At 46.8% G+C, this 18,008-nt stretch overlaps 1 protein-coding gene across 1 annotated transcript in view; it reads right to left on the bottom strand.

Moving 5' to 3' along the window:
* LOC149344316 (uncharacterized) overlaps nt 1-18,008 on the bottom strand; it is a 32,620-nt gene that overhangs the window by 571 nt on the left and 14,041 nt on the right. The window contains exon 2 of the mRNA XM_089546243.1: nt 15,505-15,834. Within this exon, the coding sequence (XP_089402369.1) occupies nt 15,505-15,834 (330 nt within the window). The remainder of the gene's footprint in view (nt 1-15,504; nt 15,835-18,008) is intronic.

Below are 18,008 nucleotides of genomic sequence, written 5' to 3'. Positions count from 1 at the left end.
TGAGGATTTTGAAAAAAAAAAAAAAAGTTTCAAACGGCTTTCGCGTAACGTTAATTTAGTTTCAGCGTCATCTGTAAGTGCAAGGGAGGATGTGCATGGATAAAGGAACGTAGCAATCCAATGCATCCAAGGGTCAGTCACACGTGGTCCGTAATATTGTTACATTAGGCGGTGCATGCACTGATATGCGCATAAGGTAGGACGAAGAAGCTCGTGAGGTTTTGAAGAAGACGACGGTCGAGCAGCGTCGGCCGGTGCCTGCAGTAAACGCCTGTCGTTTGAAAGCCCTGTCTTCCGTGTCCGCCCTGTCTGCAATCCCAAGCGGAACTACCCCGTAACAATATAACCAATGGTTCACGTTACTGATGGCAAATGGTCATGTGACTTCCCTATGTAATGACGTCACTCCCTGAAGACAATCGCGAGATCTGGAGGAAGGGGGGTCCGCTAGAACCATTGACGCTGCAAAAAAAAAAAAAAGATGCACGATGCCACTGCACGCTCACTGTCGCACGGAACTGATGCACGCCACTTAAGACACGGCGCAGCATTACTACTGGCTCAAGTTCACGTACGAGCCCTGACGACGGCGAGAAAACAACTGACCAAAGAAATGCACTGGGCAGACGCTCCCTTGAAGGGAGCCCTTGGAGATTGGCGAGTTACTACGTGGAACGAGTGAACTGCGGCACCAGAATGTTCTAGCAACTGCTGGCGCTCTAGACAAACAGAGGGCTTACAGAGAGGGGTTCATGGCAGCCGTACTCGCAGGGAGGGTGAAAAGTACGCTTAGCGCCCATGTACAACTTTTCAAAGCAGTCTTCTGCCTTCACAGTGCTCATATGATGTCATCCGTTCGTGAAGAACTACACACTTTATTCTATAATAGATTCTGAAGGTAGCCGCCGTGGTGGCTCAGTGGTTACGGCGCTCGGCTGCTGACCCGAAAGACGCGGGTTCGATCCCGGCCGCGGCGGTCGAATTTCGATGGAGGCGAAATTCTAGAGGCACACGTGTGCTGTGCGATGTCAGTGCACGTTAGAGAACCCCAGGTGGTGGAAATTTCCGGAGCCCTCCACTACGGCGTCCCTCATAGCCTGAGTTGCTTTGGGACGTTAAACCCCAATAAAAAGAAGAAAAAAAGGTATGACGCGATAGCATTAATATGGTATACGCCCGTATAGGCATTTTCAAATGCTTTTCAAGGTTTGTGTGAAGTTAAGTTTCCCGTTAAAAGAGGCTAAAGAAATGTGTCGGCTACGCGTTTCGGCTTGGGCGTGCGGGAGAAATGGCGCCAGGATCGCGCGCGGCCAGAGCAGCGCGCTGCCCCGGCTGCGGGGCTGGAGACGAGGGACACCGGTGACGCCGGGAGTGGCTATGGTGCTCGGCTGCTGGCCCGAAAGACGCGGGTTCGATCCCGGCCGCGGCGGCTGAATTTCTTTGGAGGAGAAATTCGAGGCCCGTGTACTGTGCGATGTCAGTGCACGTTAAAGAACCCCAGGTGGTCGAAATTTCCGGAGCCCTCCACTACGGCGTCTCTCATAGCCTCAGTCGCTTTGGGACGTTAAACCCCATAAACCAAACCAAACGCAGGGACAGGCGCCAAACAGCTGCGCTTCTTAAAGAGAAAAAGAACTTGAATCAATATCCATGACTAGGAGTCGAACCCACGGCTGCGCGAACAGATATCCTTTAAGGGCCGCTCAGCGAGACCGTCTGGATCGCCGTTTTTTTTTTTGTCTTTATTGCCTGTTTTAACAGACCACCTGGCTATCGCCACAACCAACACGCCTCGTGCTCAACCGTACCACACACAGGCGCTGTGCATTGGAGAGCGTCGTCTTCATCAACTTCCATCTGCCCCGTCCCGCGGCACTGCCTGCTCGCCGTCGTCTTCTACGTAGCACAAATCCGTGCTTTCGCTCCAATTTGAATGTATAGTAAACATTCTTTGCACTTTTTTTATAGGCTTTTGAGACAACAATTCACTGCAGGCTCTCTAATTTTGCTGACAATTGCAATTTATTAACATTACACAAATTCGGGTTCCTGAAGAGCATGTCTACAGAATTAGCCTTGCTTCAGCAAGAAGAACATATTTTAAGGCAATTCAAACGGAAGGAAGAGGTGAATGGCTTGTTTGTTGACTTTTCCAAGCTGTTGACTATAGGTGAGGCATGAAATTCTGCAGTAAAAGTTACATATTTATGGTATACGTGGGTGTGGGCTACAGTTTTCATTTAATTCTATTCTTATCATCCGCCCAACTGACTGTTCAATTCCATTCACACCGAGGGCATGGTGCAACATCGAAGCGCAAAACAGAAAGAATGAAATGGAGAAGTCATATTACTACCCCCCCCCCCCCCCCTCCTTTTTTTCTCCGTGGGTAACATGGCAACATTTCACCATATACACCTCAAGCACAAAACTCTTCGTACGTGCCCTTTATAGTAATGTGTGCTTAGCGATTGTTGTTAGCCAATAGCGGCTCATAATTAAACTGGCCCTTCTAGTCCAGGCATATAATCTTTTTAGAAGTATAGGCTCGGTGCCTGATAAGCATTCCACAACATAGGGAAAGCTTCCTGCTACCCAAGCTCTCCCTCCATTGCTGCCAACAGAAAATCACGCAGTAATACTTAGCGGTTCGTCTATCGAGTCAGCATGCAGATATCCGTGTAACAGCACTCCTGTGGTAAATCCTCGCTGGAAAAATCATGATAATAAAGAACGAGCGGCGCGGCGAAGCACTTGCAACGAAGCAAACTACGAGGTTTAGGGCGCGTCGATCCTCCTTAGACTAGTTCACGGCGCCGCCGCAGCGTGGCGTCCATTTCGCGAAAACGGCCAATGAAAGGGCAGTACCACAACAAAATATATACCAAACTCACTGCGTACAAAAACATTTTCAATCGCAGTTTCTAGTGCTCAGTAACATGTGAGTAGCGTGAACATCCAAAGTAGCTTTCACTTCGAGCTTGCGAGAAACAGGGCTGTAGATTTCTCCGAAGCGTTCCTTAACAATTAGAAATATATATAGAACCATATGTGATAGTATAACAGGCAGTAGGTTGTTGCAAGACAACAGTGTTCGGTAAAGGCGGCCTCACTTCCCGCGTTACACCTGTACTCACAATTACAAATCTATATTCATATTTAAGAAGCACGTGTATGAGCACGAAGAAGCTCAAAAGAGCGCACCTTTATTCCAAGAGGCAGTGTCGGCCCAACTTTATTTAACCATTTCGGCCCTGGTGGCGTCAATTGACACCACAACTCAAATATTCCGCTCGCACTTCAGTAACACACACAAAAAAATTACTATTATTTTTAATAGGACAGTTCCTCCGGAACCCCTGTTGCTATCGGCATCGCTGTTCACACATTTCCATTGAGCTCTGCGGTCTAAGGAAGAAGAGGCAGCAGCATGGTAGGCATGCAGCGAAGAAGCCGCGGTATAGCAAATTTGTGGTTTATATCTCACTAACCATTCCTTTATTTTCGCTCATATTTTTAAATGTTTGTGAAGCACCTATCCAAGCTTATATTCAATTCGCAAATATTTTTGAATGCGTAGGGGCTGCACTGCAACAGGTTTTTGACATGTACGCTTTTTGACGCCGCCAGGGCTCTACGGTTGCGAGCGGTGGCCATTGAGTGCGATCTTTTTAGAGGAAGTTTTGCTTGTCATTTTGCTGATCCATCAATACTGATGAGTTTGTTGGATTGCTGACATGGATATTCCTCGAGGCAAATAGATGAATTATTAAAATGCGCTTTTTGATGAAATGGAAAGCAGAAATTTTCGCTATTGTAGAAAGTGAATGTTGGGATCAAGCCTGGAAATGACAGTGCTTATGTCCGAGCAGCAACCGAAGCAAAGGAGCGGTGAGAATAAATGCATGCCTGACCTTGCTCTTTTATTCCTTATTTTTTTCTACCGCTCCATCTCCTAGTGACCATCGGCAGTGAGCTGCAAGAAGCGACCAGTGTTCACAGTGAAACTCGCGCACCGCCGCTCGTGCAGAACGTGTGGCGCACCCTCGGCGCTGGAAGCAATGCAATGTGTTTGTCTTCTTTTTCTTGAGAACGAGTATTCGGTGTGTTCATAAGCAGCTTTCGCCTTCATCAACCTTCATTCATACTTTCTCTTTCCAATCCTCCCCTTTCTCCAGTGTGGAGTAGCAGGCCAGGGCCATATTACCACCGGCCGACCTCTCCTCCTTTTCCTGTCATTAAAATTCCTCTCTCTCCCAGGCCGGGGGGTATCCGCGCCGCATAAGCCTATGGTTTAGAGGGAATTTCTGGTCGCCTGTACTGTACAGCATTTGGTCAAGATTGTAGGCATGGAAGACTATCTTCCTGTTTATGAATTCTTTTATAGTAGACAGCTGGTTTCAAAACAGGTGCGAGCCAGAGGCACTGTTCCTCGCGCAAGCTGAGAACCAAGATGTGCTGTGCTCCACGCTGAGCGTTACTGAAGACCTTCAGGAAGCTCAATATAAGAGTTCGTTACAGGTTTGCGGAAAGCCTTCATCTTGCCTGCAGCCGCAAGCTTCCAGGAAGGCTGTGGAAATTTTGAGCATGTGTTGTTGACGAGACATACTGTGAGCTGGAACACAGGGATGTCAGCGATAAGAATGAGGAGATATTATACAAAATGCAAAGTAAACAGGGGAGATTGGTTTGGTTTATGGGGTTTAACGTCCAAAGTGACTAAGGCTATGAGAGACGCCGTAGCGAAGGGCTCCGGAAATTTCGACCACCTGGGGTTCTTTAACGTGCACTGACATCGCACAGTACACGGGCCTATAGAATTTCTCCTCCAAAGAAATTCAACCGTCGCGGCCAGGACCGAACCCGCGTCTTTCGGGTCAGCAGCCGAGGTAAACAGGGGAGAGCTGCGCCTTTTGTGTCAACTGTAAGGTACACATATCCCTTACAAAGCTAGTGATAAGAAATGTCTCGATCACTGTTTGTTTTGAATTGCGATAACCAGTGGTCCCTTTTACACCCACTGAGCCCTGATGTCCGATTATGACACCATAACTCTAAACCAACTAATACTTGCGCCACGAGATTTAACAGAGTGAAAAAAATCTGCGACCCCCCCCCCCCCCAAACAAAAAAAAAATTCAGGGCGAAAGGGTTAATGTCTGCGCAAGTAGCATGGCAATCTCTATATCTTGGTTTCTTGTACAATGCCGAAATTTGCGCATTTAGTTTTGTCATTCACACTTTATTACCAGAGTCTTCGTCGTCGACGTCACTGATTCTAAATTCTTTCCGAAGCGCCCGTGGAACGTCTAAGTTTTGAACGCCAGGCAACGTTTACTTCCCTGTCTTTCATTTACTGCTTTGTACCCTTGAGAAACGAACGACTGGCTATCAAGTTTCCGCCATCGAAAAACAAGCGTAAGTATATTGCTGAATTTATTTTTGAATCCATGCAGATGCCCTCCGCAGGGCCGCCATAGTGGATTACCTGTGGCGCCTCCTCTAGGTCATGAAAATCACCAGTACTACATTTGATTATGGTTGGTTGGTTTATGGGGTTTAACGTCCCAAAGCGACTAAGGCTATGAGAGACGCCGTAGTGGAGGGCTCCGGAAATTTCGACCACCTGGGGTTCTTTAACGTGCACTGACATCGCACAGTACACGGGCCTCGAATTTCTCCTCCAAAGAAATTCAACCGCCGCGGCCGGGATCGAACCCGCGTCTTTCGGGCCAGCAGCCGAACACCATAGCCACTGAGCCACCGCGGCGGCCCTACATTTGATTATCGTAGACCAGAAAAGAGTGTTGTATGACACGTCATGGACTGCTCCCTTTGCAGAATCGCGATGCTCAGACGCTAATTCTATTTGCGCGTTGAGCACGAAGAGTTTTTAAAGGAGCACTACGGCGTTCTTCTAACAGACGAATTATTCAGTTGGAGGGATTCCTCATGCGCTCCAGACGCCAGTGCAAAAACAATGACTTGAATCGGAGCGTGCAAACGAAAGTTTCCACTTAGGAAAAGTGAAACAAAAATAAACTGCAGAGAATGGTCACTACATTGGGATCGGAGCGAAAGCACGGATTTGTGCTACGTAGCAGACGACGGTGAGCAGGCAGTGCCGCGGGACGGAGCAGATGAAAGTGGATGAAGACGACGCTCTCCAATGCACAGCGAGAGAGTGCGGTGCAGTTTAACACGAATTACTTTCTGAATCTGAACTCCTTTTATTTATTTCCTTATTATTATTACTATCATTATTATCGTTATATATATTATTCACTTATTTCATTGTTTAACATTTTGAGCACCTGTCAATCGCTGCCTGTGTCTTGGCCAATCCCCCGCAGTGGGTACGCGCCATTATTTTGAGGACAACCACAACAAGAGGCGTGTTGGCTGCGGCGATAGCCTAGTTATTTAGGATAGGAGGCACACATGACCATGATTTTATTCCAGCGTACAGGGGCGTAGTTGTGCCACATGAACCAAACCATAGGCCAGAACTTTTGGAGCGATTCATTTGAGCACCAGAAACGACGCCAAACCGATCTATCGTGGACAACCCATCATCATTACAGGGCTTGTCAATGCAGAAAAATGCAAGATCGTCAGCACATCCTAGCCGTTTGACTTCATTAGCCAAAACAGGGAACCCATGGATGTTACTGTTGCGCAAAACACTCAAACAACGCTGTTCCAGGTAAAGAGCAAAAAGCAGAGGAGACATCGGACAGCCTTACTTCATGGAAGAGCAGAAGGGCACGGGGGTTCGAGAGCCTAAATATCTTGGTATTGCACATTATGCCTTCAAATCAAGTGCGCATTACAGGAGAGAGCTAGATCTGGCCGTTGAGCGTTATGCTCATACGTTTGTCCCGCATCGGCTTTCAATTTTTGGTCGAGCCCAGGCTTGAAGCACCTTTCTGGCAACAAGAATTTATTACGTACTCCAGGTCCTTCACTGCGCCATACATTACATACAGTGTTTCCATCATATATTTGCGACGTTTATTTGGTCTTGTAAGTTTGAGCCCATGCGGCGCGATAACCTTTTCAGGCCTGTCTGTGCAGGGGAACTGGGCCTAGAGTACCTGTATGTGAGCCAAATGGCTGCCCGTTTCGTGTTTTTTTCGTGGTTGTTCCCATCCGATTATTAGAGCATTCTTGCAGGTTAACTTCATGACTCTACTCCCGAACTTAGTAGTTTCTTCCAATTTTACTGAACGACCGTTTACTAGGCTTTATGCGGAAAGTTTATGCCTCCGTGCGGTTTTTGACAGTTCAGTATATATAAGGGGTAAAACATCAGCAAAGACAAATCACTCTTGAAGAAGATCGGTCTTCCGATTGAAACGTCGAGTCAAATCAATGTTTCCTTTAACGAAGCTTATACTTCTTCGCTAAACACACACACACACACACACGCACGCACGCACGCACGCACGCACACACACACGCACACACACATATATATGAGAGAAGCCAACAGCCACAGAAACCAAGGGGCATAGGGGAATTTTAATTGATTTATTTTGTGGTGTTGATCAATTTATAATATTACTGAATATGTTATCGCTTAAAGCTAATTGATTAGAAAAGCAGAAGAAAAAACAACCGCATGCCGCCGGTGGGATCCGAACCCACGACCTCCGAATTACGCGTCCGGTGCTCTACCTCTGAGCTACGGCGACGGCTGTCAATCCTTCTGCTTTCGGGGGTATTTATGTTTATAAATAACCGAACCTTGGGAGTGTTCACCAGCGCCACCCACGTTCTTAAGGCCCATTCACACTTGCGAGTCGCAAAGGGCTCGCGACCAGCAGTCGCTTGCGACCAAGCAGCAACTCGACAACAGCGTTGTTCACACTTGCAAGCGCGACCAGCGGGTCGCTTTCTCGTTACATCTCGTTTGAAGCGAAAACTCCCGGGAACGACGTTGTTCGCGCGCTTTCGAGAGTTTCGTCTGATTTGGCTGCGCCTCCTGTACTCGCGCTCGGTCGTCTAAACTGCTATTCGCAATGTACTACAACGACCCGAGCGAAGATTAGGTTGTCGTGACGGTTTTGATGTGCACCGCGGTCGTACAAGCGTCATGACAGAGACGCGCTTCTCTGCAGGGCAGGCCTACCAGTATGCCGGCCGCCGGCGTCAGAAAAATGCGCCAATATTTCTTGTTCGCGTTCATATACCAAGCCCTTGGGTACAGGAATGTAAAAAATGAATGATTTTTGAAGATCGCTGGCCAGTACCGAATTGCTGGTAGAAGTGATGACTGCGACACAAGCAAATTTCTTCCCACAGCCGCTTTGCTGCTGCTGCTTCATGCGGCTCGACTGTTGTCTGCTAGCCCCGCTGCTGAAGGCGTCGCGGAAATCGAGCATGTTTTGATATTATTATGATACGAGGTCCACAATAAAGCGGTGACGAAAGCATCATCTCAATTACTAGCGCTGGCCAGGATCCGAGGCACCCTCAGCTGTGGCATCGATATGAAACCGGCTAGGCTTAGCGACGACTAGGGCAGCCAGCTGGGAGCAGCGCAGGTCGTCGCCCGGCGCGCCCGCGAGCGGTGTCGTTGTCGGAAGCTTGGCTCGCTCGCTGATTGGTTCAGCGGTTTGCGACTCGCAGTCGCGAGCCTGAAAAATCGAGCAGCGAGCGACTGGCCTGCGACTGTCGCTTTTCGACCAGGGCGACCGTTTGCGACCGTCGCTTTTCGACCAAAACAGTCGCGCGACATCTGCGACTCGCAAGTGTGAACGAGCCTTTAAGCGGCGGACGTAGCACGTCCTGAGTTACCGCTGATGTGACGTAGAACGTCATCGAACGGCGAGGGTGGAAGCTGTGTGAGAACCCTCTTATGCTTCCTAAGGCATCAAGGCTGCCAGAACCGACGCCCTCATTAAGCAATTAAGCAGACAAGGAAAGGGGAATGGGGGGCTCGTTATAAATATGAGAGAGCCAACAGTCACAGAAACCAAGGGGCATAGGGGAATTTTAATTAATTGATTTATTTTGTGGTGTTGATCAGTTTATAATATTACTGAATATGTTATCGCTTAAAGCTAATTGATTAGAAAAGCAGAAGATCCCACCGGCGGCATGCGGTTGTTTTTTCTTCTGCTTTTCTAATCAATTAGCTTTAAGCGATAACATATTCAGTAATATTATAAATTGATCAACACCACAAAATAAATCAATTAATTAAAATTCCCCTATGCCCCTTTGTTTCTGTGGCTGTTGGCTTCTCTCATATTTATAACGAGCCCCCTATTCCCCTTCCCTTGTTTGCTTATATACATACATACATACATACATACATACATACATACATACATACATACATATTTATGTATGTGTATATATATATATATATATATATATATATATATAGTAGTATTTATTCTACATAAGCATGTAGAATAAATACTACCGTGAAAGAAAAAGTGGTCTCGCTGAGTTAAAGGAGGACTGTTCACGCAGCCGCGGGTTCGACTCCCAGTCATGGATATTGATTCAACTTCTTTTTCTCTTTTTCATGGTTTGACCTCTAACTGAGCTGAAGGTCAAAACTAGGCACCCGGCGATCGAAACACGAGGTCCCTGAAGCTTTCGCTTCAAAACTTGGGACACTTAAGCTCCGCCTCAACGGTGTGACCCTTCAGAGGCACGGGGTCCTGTTTGCATACCACTTCGCAGACAAGGATACTGTTCTTTCGCCATCACATAACGCATAACCTACCCTTAAGAGCAAACTGCGATAACATTAGGGATCTCCGCCACGCAAGCACTCCTATCTCGCTTAGGTTCTGCCTACATGCCCATATATGCAGAATAGGTGAGGTGCGTTTCCGAAGTGAACGCAAACAACCATGGAAAAATCGTCTGTCAGCTACTTCCGGTTCCAAATTTCTCCCACGCACTGCATTCTGCACAGCAATTGCCCTGCCATTCGTGCATCGTTTATTCGCTAATCTATTTGTGCTGCGACATTGCATCCCCGTAAGATCAGCGCGTGCTGCGTATGAACGCGTCTTGAGCGCAGAAAATGACAATTACGAAAGGTACGAGTGTTTTCTCGTGGTTATAATATTGACAGCGTAGACTGGCTGTTCTGCGTATGCAAGGCGGTCGGCTGTGTGCGCGATTGACTAGTTTAACGCGTTGATCATTATATATTAGTTTTTTTTTCTGCACCACGAAGGCAACGAAGGCTGAGCTAGCACAGTTTAGCAAACGATTGATGTACTTGCCTCAAATCATGTAAAAGCTGCCAGTGGGCAAGCAGACTATCCATACATGCAGCCGTGCGCACAGCGCGCCTCAACACATTGCACTGTATACGCATAGACAGGATACGACCGTTTAAATTACTTTGGTTGTACTTCACGCGAAAACACGCTACGAAGCAGAACAGAGTCGACTCTTGCGATGATGCAATACAATCAGTGGTGTTGCAGTGGAAATAAATTAGTGTAAGAAGCAAATTAACACAGCAACTGCCGCGAAGCAAGTGAGCAGGGGGAGAAATTTGGAACCGGAAGTACCCATAGCAGACGACTTTCCCATGAGCCACTGCGCTGAATCTGGAAACGCACCTCACCCATTGCGGTTTATGGGGTTTAACGTCCCAAAGCGACTTAGGCTATGACAGATGCCGTCATAGCCTGACGGAAGGGTGGACAGTGATGCCGTTCATGTACAGCGCAACCTCGAACTGAGCGAACCACACGCCAACACCCTGGGTCCTGCCAGTACGCCATCCTGGAACGCCGCTGATGAAGGGGTGGTTCGCCGGGTCACCACGTTGTAGAGGTCGATGTGGAGGTCGTCCAGGAGGCGACCGCGGCCATGTTTATTGCAAGGCTGCCTGAGAGGTGACAGGGGCAGAGCAACGGTGGCAGTGTCCGACCGAGGCCGAGGTCTAGAGCGTTCTCTCCTGCGCGAGCCAGCCACGTCATCCTTTTTGGTATTCCGCCACTGCAGGACGCGCGGGTCGCTACAGTACTATACGACCTGAATTTGCCAAAACTTTCAGCGCAATAGCCGGAAAATCATGTTATCCGGGAACGTATTAACAGGGAGAAATATAATGCAACTTAATTCTAATTTCCATGATTCTGAACCTATGAACTAGAAACGTAAAAACGAGGTTTTTACTATATTAAGATAATATGTGCTCCAATTTCAACCATTCGCAGTATTGCTATTAGTGAAAGCAATAAATGACTGCAGCCACTTTTGCCAACAACAGCACCATCATCACTACCACAACCGAAATAGATGGCAAATCGGTGCCATCTATTTTCCTGCTATTAGTTATGACTACAGAGTGCAGAGCTATGTCATTACCTCAAATTGGTGAAAGCTTATTGAAGAGTCTTTTCTATTTTTATACTGCCGCCATCATTTTTGTATTTTATGTTGGAAATAAAATTATTATTATTATTACTATCAATATACAGGCCCACCTTTTTTTTGCTTTTTTTCCCTAATCTAAGGCAAAACCATGTTTTCTTTGTTAAAGAAGATAAGGAATATAGCCTACAATACTCCATCAAGTACAAATCAAACATTTTCTCGACACTTCGCCATCTTTGCTAGTGGACTCTGCGCAAACTAGTGCTACCGCATTTTGGGTTTAGTGATTTTAAAATATGTTACACAGGCCCCCGAAGCCTTCGTATTAGTGTTCGCTTTGTAGTTCCACACCCTTCAACAAGATATGGTGGCGCTTGACGTTATGTTTATGTGCAGAGAAATCTCAATGATCTGCAAAATGAGGTACTCCCAATTGCATCGAGAAATGCGCAGTAAACATGATTTGTTCACTGCAACATGCTTGCTTTAATATTTATAAACTGTATTGGTTTATCGGGGTTTAACGTCCCAAAGCGACTCAACCTACGAGGGATGCTGTAGTGAAGGCCACTGGAAATTTCGGCGTCCTGGAGTTCTTTAATGTGCACTGACATTGCACAGCACACGGGCCTCTAGAATTTCACCTCCATCAAAATTCAACCATCGCGGCTGGGATGGATCCAACCCTTATTTTTCAGATCAGAAGCCGAATGTCATAACCACTCAGCCATTGCGGCGGCTATAAACTGTATTCGTCATCATTTCTAGAATATATATGTGTTACGCAAATGTTATTTGCTTCATGCTGATTCTTATCCCATGATTTGCTCCTTGTCAATGTTAAGCTCCCTAAATTTTCGTGCTCCTGCATTACTTTGCTGTGTGTCGATGTTAAAGTAAATATTGCACTCTCATTCGCTAAGTCTGCCGAGCCTAGTTTTTTAAGCTACTGGTTGCTCTGAGAGGCTCATTTGTATTACTCTGTATTCTTTTACAACTGCACAAGGTACAATTGTGACTTGTTAATATGGATACTTTGGTTCCTGAGCAGAGCTGTCCATAAAGTGAGTTGTCTATGATGAGAGATCATGAAGAAAACACAGTTTAGAAAATTGGAGAGCATACTTAAGCTCCGCCTTAAGGGTGTGATGCAATAGCATAACGAGTTAATTCCCATATACGAAGAATTGGTCATTCCCTACTTTACATTCTTAGATCCCTGGGAGTCCCTGGTGCAGTGGTGCAGCGGTTAAGTGATGTGCCACCGCACTGTGATGACAGGTGCTCCAGTGGTAGGCGTTGTGTAGCCCAGGTTGCTCTTCCCGAGCCACCAATCATTAATTTAACTGCCACCTTCCTCGATCGGCAGTTTGCTCACTATCCGGTGGACAGGTTGAAATGATGCCACAAGGTCATGTGACCTAGGTGGCCCAGCTGCCTCCTAGATTGCTCTCTGGGAACCACCCACCAAAGTCATGCTCGTGATTTGTCACTCATAACGCCAACAACGCCGACACCAGGTTTCTTCGAGAACAGGGCCTTAAACACTGTAGCGTTAAAAGAGAATACACTGTGACGAGGTCTCCTCCTGTGCATAGTAGTGAGCAGAGATGAGAAATTGCACAAAAACCTGAAAGCTTCAAGTTCATCTCCCTAGTCTCCATTACGTTATAACAATGCTGTGCAGTATATGAGGTGCCACTGGTGTCCATCAGACACATGATGGCGGGTCATAGTGAGATGACGTATCTCCTACTATAAGTATTCAAATTACCTTCTAGCACATACCTGCACTAAGAGGGCTGACAGATGCTGGTTATGGCTTTTAACTCAGCACACCCTGCAGTAAGTTTTAATGCAGTAGCACTAAGGCTCCCGTTCTGCACAATACCCAGCATCGGCATTGTGAGCAAAAAAAGCAGGTGGCACACCTGCTACCTCGGTCACGCGACCTAGTGACGTGATCACAACCTGCCCGTTGGATTGTGAGCAAACTGCCCACCCTGGTACGTGGCAGTTAAATTAATGACTGGTCACGAGAGGCTGCTTGGAAAGGGCAACCTGTGTCTCCAAACACTACCGGTGGTGCCATCTGTTGAGCCAATGGTGCATCGCCTGTGGCTGGAGTGGTTATGACGACTCGTGCGATCTATGAATGTAAAGTCGAGAATGACCGCATCTGTGAACTTATACACAAAGAGGACCCCAGGCACTACAGGGACCCATTAATGCTGTCACGTGACGTAAGGCAAAACTTTCACACTGTTTTTTGCTGTTGTCCTGCACTTAAAATAGAGGAAATCAAACATCTGCTACAGGCAGTTTGGATTTTGTTCTCTCTGCTATACCTATTAACGAGAGAAAGATACATGGGCCTGAATGGGTTTTGAACATTTTCACACTGTGCACTGTCTTGGAGAGAGAGTTTCTATATCAATGAGGCATACAAAGATATAGTCTAAATTGAATTGTCCATATTAACGGGGACCTTATTAATGTGGCATCACTGTATAACATTAAATTACAAGTCTACCTGCCCGCCGTTGTACTCATTCGACCCTGTTCGTGAGGGCATTATCAAATGGACCCCATGTTGCACATGCATTTTGTAAAGATCAGCCTGATAATTCTTTTGTACAACATTTCTTATAACACTGAGGGGTGCACTTGAAGTTTCTGCGAAAAAAAGAAGGCAAGACACCAGAGGCATTTATAATCAGATGACATGAGGTGTCGACAAAAACAAAAAGAAGAAGGGGGCCTCTCGGGAGACCTTTAAATTTTTCAAGAGTGCATCAATGTCCCGAACTGGCCAACACAAGTTCAATGATTTCTAACTGTACAATCTAGGTTTACAGTTCCGAGAGATCTCAAAAATATATCTTTCTGCTATATAATGCAACCCACAAACGTTCGCACCGATCACCAACAGCAAGAAAAACACTGCCACTGCTCTTCTTGCAGATAAAGCCGCCTTGTCAAGTGCACTACCAGGAATTTAGCCTGTGGATAACATCACTAAGAAACAATGTGTAAAAAAACGAAATTGCTGCTGGATCTGCAAAGTCAGCTGCTGCCAACCTCTGTAAGTTATGCATCTAAACTCATAATGACAGAAGGCACTGGCAGAGAAAAATATAATGGACAATTTACCATAGTTCAGCCAAATGTGAATTTCATGCACTAGTGTTTTGGTTTTCACATCGGTTTTGGCTAAAGGCTCGGTTTTCAAGGTCACGCAGACTTCGGCTAAAGATCAGCAAAATCAGACTTAAGCTCCACCCTAACGTTATAATGCGATGGCATTAATGGGTCAGTACCCACATGAACGGAATTGGCCAATCTCTACCACACAATCTTAGATCCCTGGAAGTCCTCGTACTACCCCTGACGCAGTGTGGTGCACCAGTTAAGCAACACACCACTGCCCTGCGATGGTAGGTGCTGCCACTGGTGGGGCTTGTGTGACACAGGTTGCCCTTCCCGAGTAACCTCTTTCGAACAGTCATTAATTGAGCTACCACCTGCCACAGTGGGCAGTGCGTGTGTGTGTGTCTGTCTGTCTGTCTGTCTGTCTGTTTGTCTGTCTGTGTGATTTGGTTCATGGGGTTTAACGTCCCAAAGTGACTCAGGCTGTGAGGGACACCGTAGTGAAGGGCTCCGGAAATTTTGACCACTTGGCGTATCTGTCTGTCCTTGTGTGCGGTTTGGTTCATGGGGTCTTAAGTCTCAAAGCGGCTAAGGCTATGAGAGACGCTGTAGTGAAGGGCTCCGGAAATTTCGACCAACAGGCCTGTCTCTCTGCGTGTGTGGTTTGGTTTATGGGGGTTTAACGTCCCACAGTGACTCAGGCTATGAGAGACACCGCAGTGAAGGGCTCCAGAAATTTCGACTAACAGGCCTGTCTGTCTGTCAGTGTGTGCGTGTGCACACGGGCACACACCAGGTTTTTGAGCGAATGCAGGTAGTAGCGATACTCCACTGAGAAGAATGGGCGCGGAAGTGAACTTGCAGATCAGTGTTAACAGCTAAGCCACGGCTCTGTCCTCTGTGGAGGCAGCAGCATGGACACAAGAACCACTGCAGTTTCAGGGCAAAGAGAGAGTGTAGGCGAAGAGAACCGTGTCCACGGGCACATACCATTTGCTTCATGGCACTCCCTGTTTCATCCAGGGTGTCCACCTTCTCAGATCCAGGGCACTCGTCACCCTGAAATAAACACTTCGCCGCTTTTCTTCGTGGTATGGCGGATGGAGGAGCTACAAGAACTGCAGGAGCTGCCACCATGGGAGTCGATGCCACCATGGGAGTCGATGCCACCACTGGCCTGAAGGACATTTTCGAGAGGTCCGTTGTGCTGCTGCGGCTGAAGTCCGAGCCACCGCCGACTGCCCAGCCACTTTCCGCACCGCTCGGCTCCACGTCCACTGTGGCAAGTTGCAGCAGGAACTGCCACATGCGCTTCTGCAGCTGGAAGCAGAAATGTGGAAAAGGGGCTTTACTTTCACTCTAAAGAAAACAAGAAGTGAGTAATTTTGGAGCTCAATTAGTTACCCAATCAGTGAATGCAGTGCTGTCAGCTTACTACAATATGCTAAAATGAAAAAAACGGGCACTGCAAACAAATGCATCCAGCCTGAAATGCCCTTGGAAAGATCTCCTAAAGGTCTCCTGAGTAATACTACACTTCTGAAAAAACTACTTTTCATTTACACAATTTGCAAAGCGTAAAGCTTCAATCGTGTGCATCTTGCAAGATAGTTTAACGATGCAACTACTTCTGAAAACCTAGAGTTAATAATATAAAGAAAGTTGGTATGTGTCATTTAAGATGCCACTTCGTGGAAGCTGATAGGTACAAAAATCTCCCAGTCTTAACCCACCCCATGGCTAAAAGTGACGACGAGAATTGTCCTTTAACTCTGCCCAGGTGTGCAGCCATTCCCAGGCTGCCTGGATCACACAAACTCTCATAATTACGATGATGTTGCAACCATTGCTATCAGAGAGATTCATTAACCCCTTACAGGGACACTGAGGAGAAATTGAAATTGGCATGTATTGACAGAATACCAGCTCCTGATTACAAAAATGCCACTCATACTGACAAAAAAGCTCTTGTAACGTAGAAAAGAGCAAGAACCAAAATACAGGTATCGCCGCCACAGGCCAAACTCGCAACTACAAGCGTGATGACGTCATAGGACAAAACAGTGTTTGGTTCTAGCAACACTAGGACACGAGAGACCACGAATCACTGAGGCGCAGCCAATGCATGTGCAAATCTTCTTGACATCGCCAGATGGCACCACGTACCCGGCAGCTACACGTGCGCCTGCAGCATCGGGACCAATCAGCGCCTGCTCACCGGGGGGTAGGCGGGCTCCCAGTATTCCGCTAACGGTAACAAGGTACACGGTAAGCTAAAGATGCCTATTTGCGAGAACTTCGTTGACGACTTCGAGAGTGGGATCCATCGTAACGCTGGAAAAACGCCGGTGCAAATGTAAACGAAGCGACGGTAGTGACGGCCGCAAAGCCGATAGATGCCTTCAACGTGCGGCCGGCGGTAGCTTTCTTTTCGGCTGCTGCTAGGCCGCACTGCTGGCTGTCAGAAATCACGCAGTCTGCGTTACGTCATGTGCATGTCATGTTTCACGTCACTTAGTCCTGTGTTGTCATAGGAGAATCCCAAGTTTGAATCTGAGCGGCGGGAAAAACTTTTTCAACTTCGAATCCAAATTTCTTAGAAATAAATGCATCTTTCGCTGCCGGCCAAGTGCCAACAAAGCCATGAAATGCCGAACTATCGGATTTCGCTTTAAAAAATATATTAATAGAGCTCTCCTCACTGTCCCTTTAAAGCAAGGAGCTACACGGTGGAATAGCATTTAATTAATACTCAGGTTTTGGTTTGTTGGCTCATTCTTAAATCCACATATTGTGCACAAAAGGGATGAGGATGAACGCACAAAAAAAAAACATGCTGGTGTGCTTCGAGTTTTGAATTATGTTTTGTCTTGTTCTTTTATTGCTTTGCTTCTCAGTGGAGAAAGAAGCCGCCGCATGAATAAATTAGGTGGACATCACATTTCATCGCGTTTAGCGCAAAGGGCAGAACCACAGAAAAAAAGACTATGAACATGGGCGCTACTCAGAACTGATTTATTGAAGGTTCAACTATGCATATGGAGCTGCCGTGATGGCTCAGTGGTTATGGCACTTGGCTGCTCACCCAAAAGACGTGGGTTCGATCCCAGCCACGTCGAATTTCGATGCAGGCGAAATTCTAGAGGCCCGTGCACTGTGCAATGTCTGTGCACGTTAAAGAACTCTAGGTGGTCGAAATTTCCGGAGCCCTTCACTACAGCATCCTTCATAGCCTGAGTCGAGTTGGGACGTTAAACCCCCATAAACCATCAACCAAACTATGCGTATGTATATAGCTAGGGTGTTTCAGGTAACTTGAATCAAAGATTTAAAAAAGTGGCACACCGGAGCTAGGTGATGCCAACGACATATTGTTTCCTGCCATGTGCTGCTCCTTAGAGTATTTTAAAATCGGCTCCTTTTCTTTATTGTTTCTTTGGCAACACACAGGTATTGCTTGTGAGGCAGGACTAAAGGAGGGCATAGGCCTCCTG

This window comes from Amblyomma mixtum, chromosome 5 (genome assembly GCF_055824585.1).
Source record: "Amblyomma mixtum isolate Tamu chromosome 5, ASM5582458v1, whole genome shotgun sequence".
Taxonomy (NCBI): Eukaryota; Metazoa; Arthropoda; class Arachnida; order Ixodida; family Ixodidae; genus Amblyomma; species Amblyomma mixtum.
The sequence above is the reverse complement of the archived record's forward strand: the minus strand, read 5'-3'. Positions and strand labels throughout refer to the sequence as shown.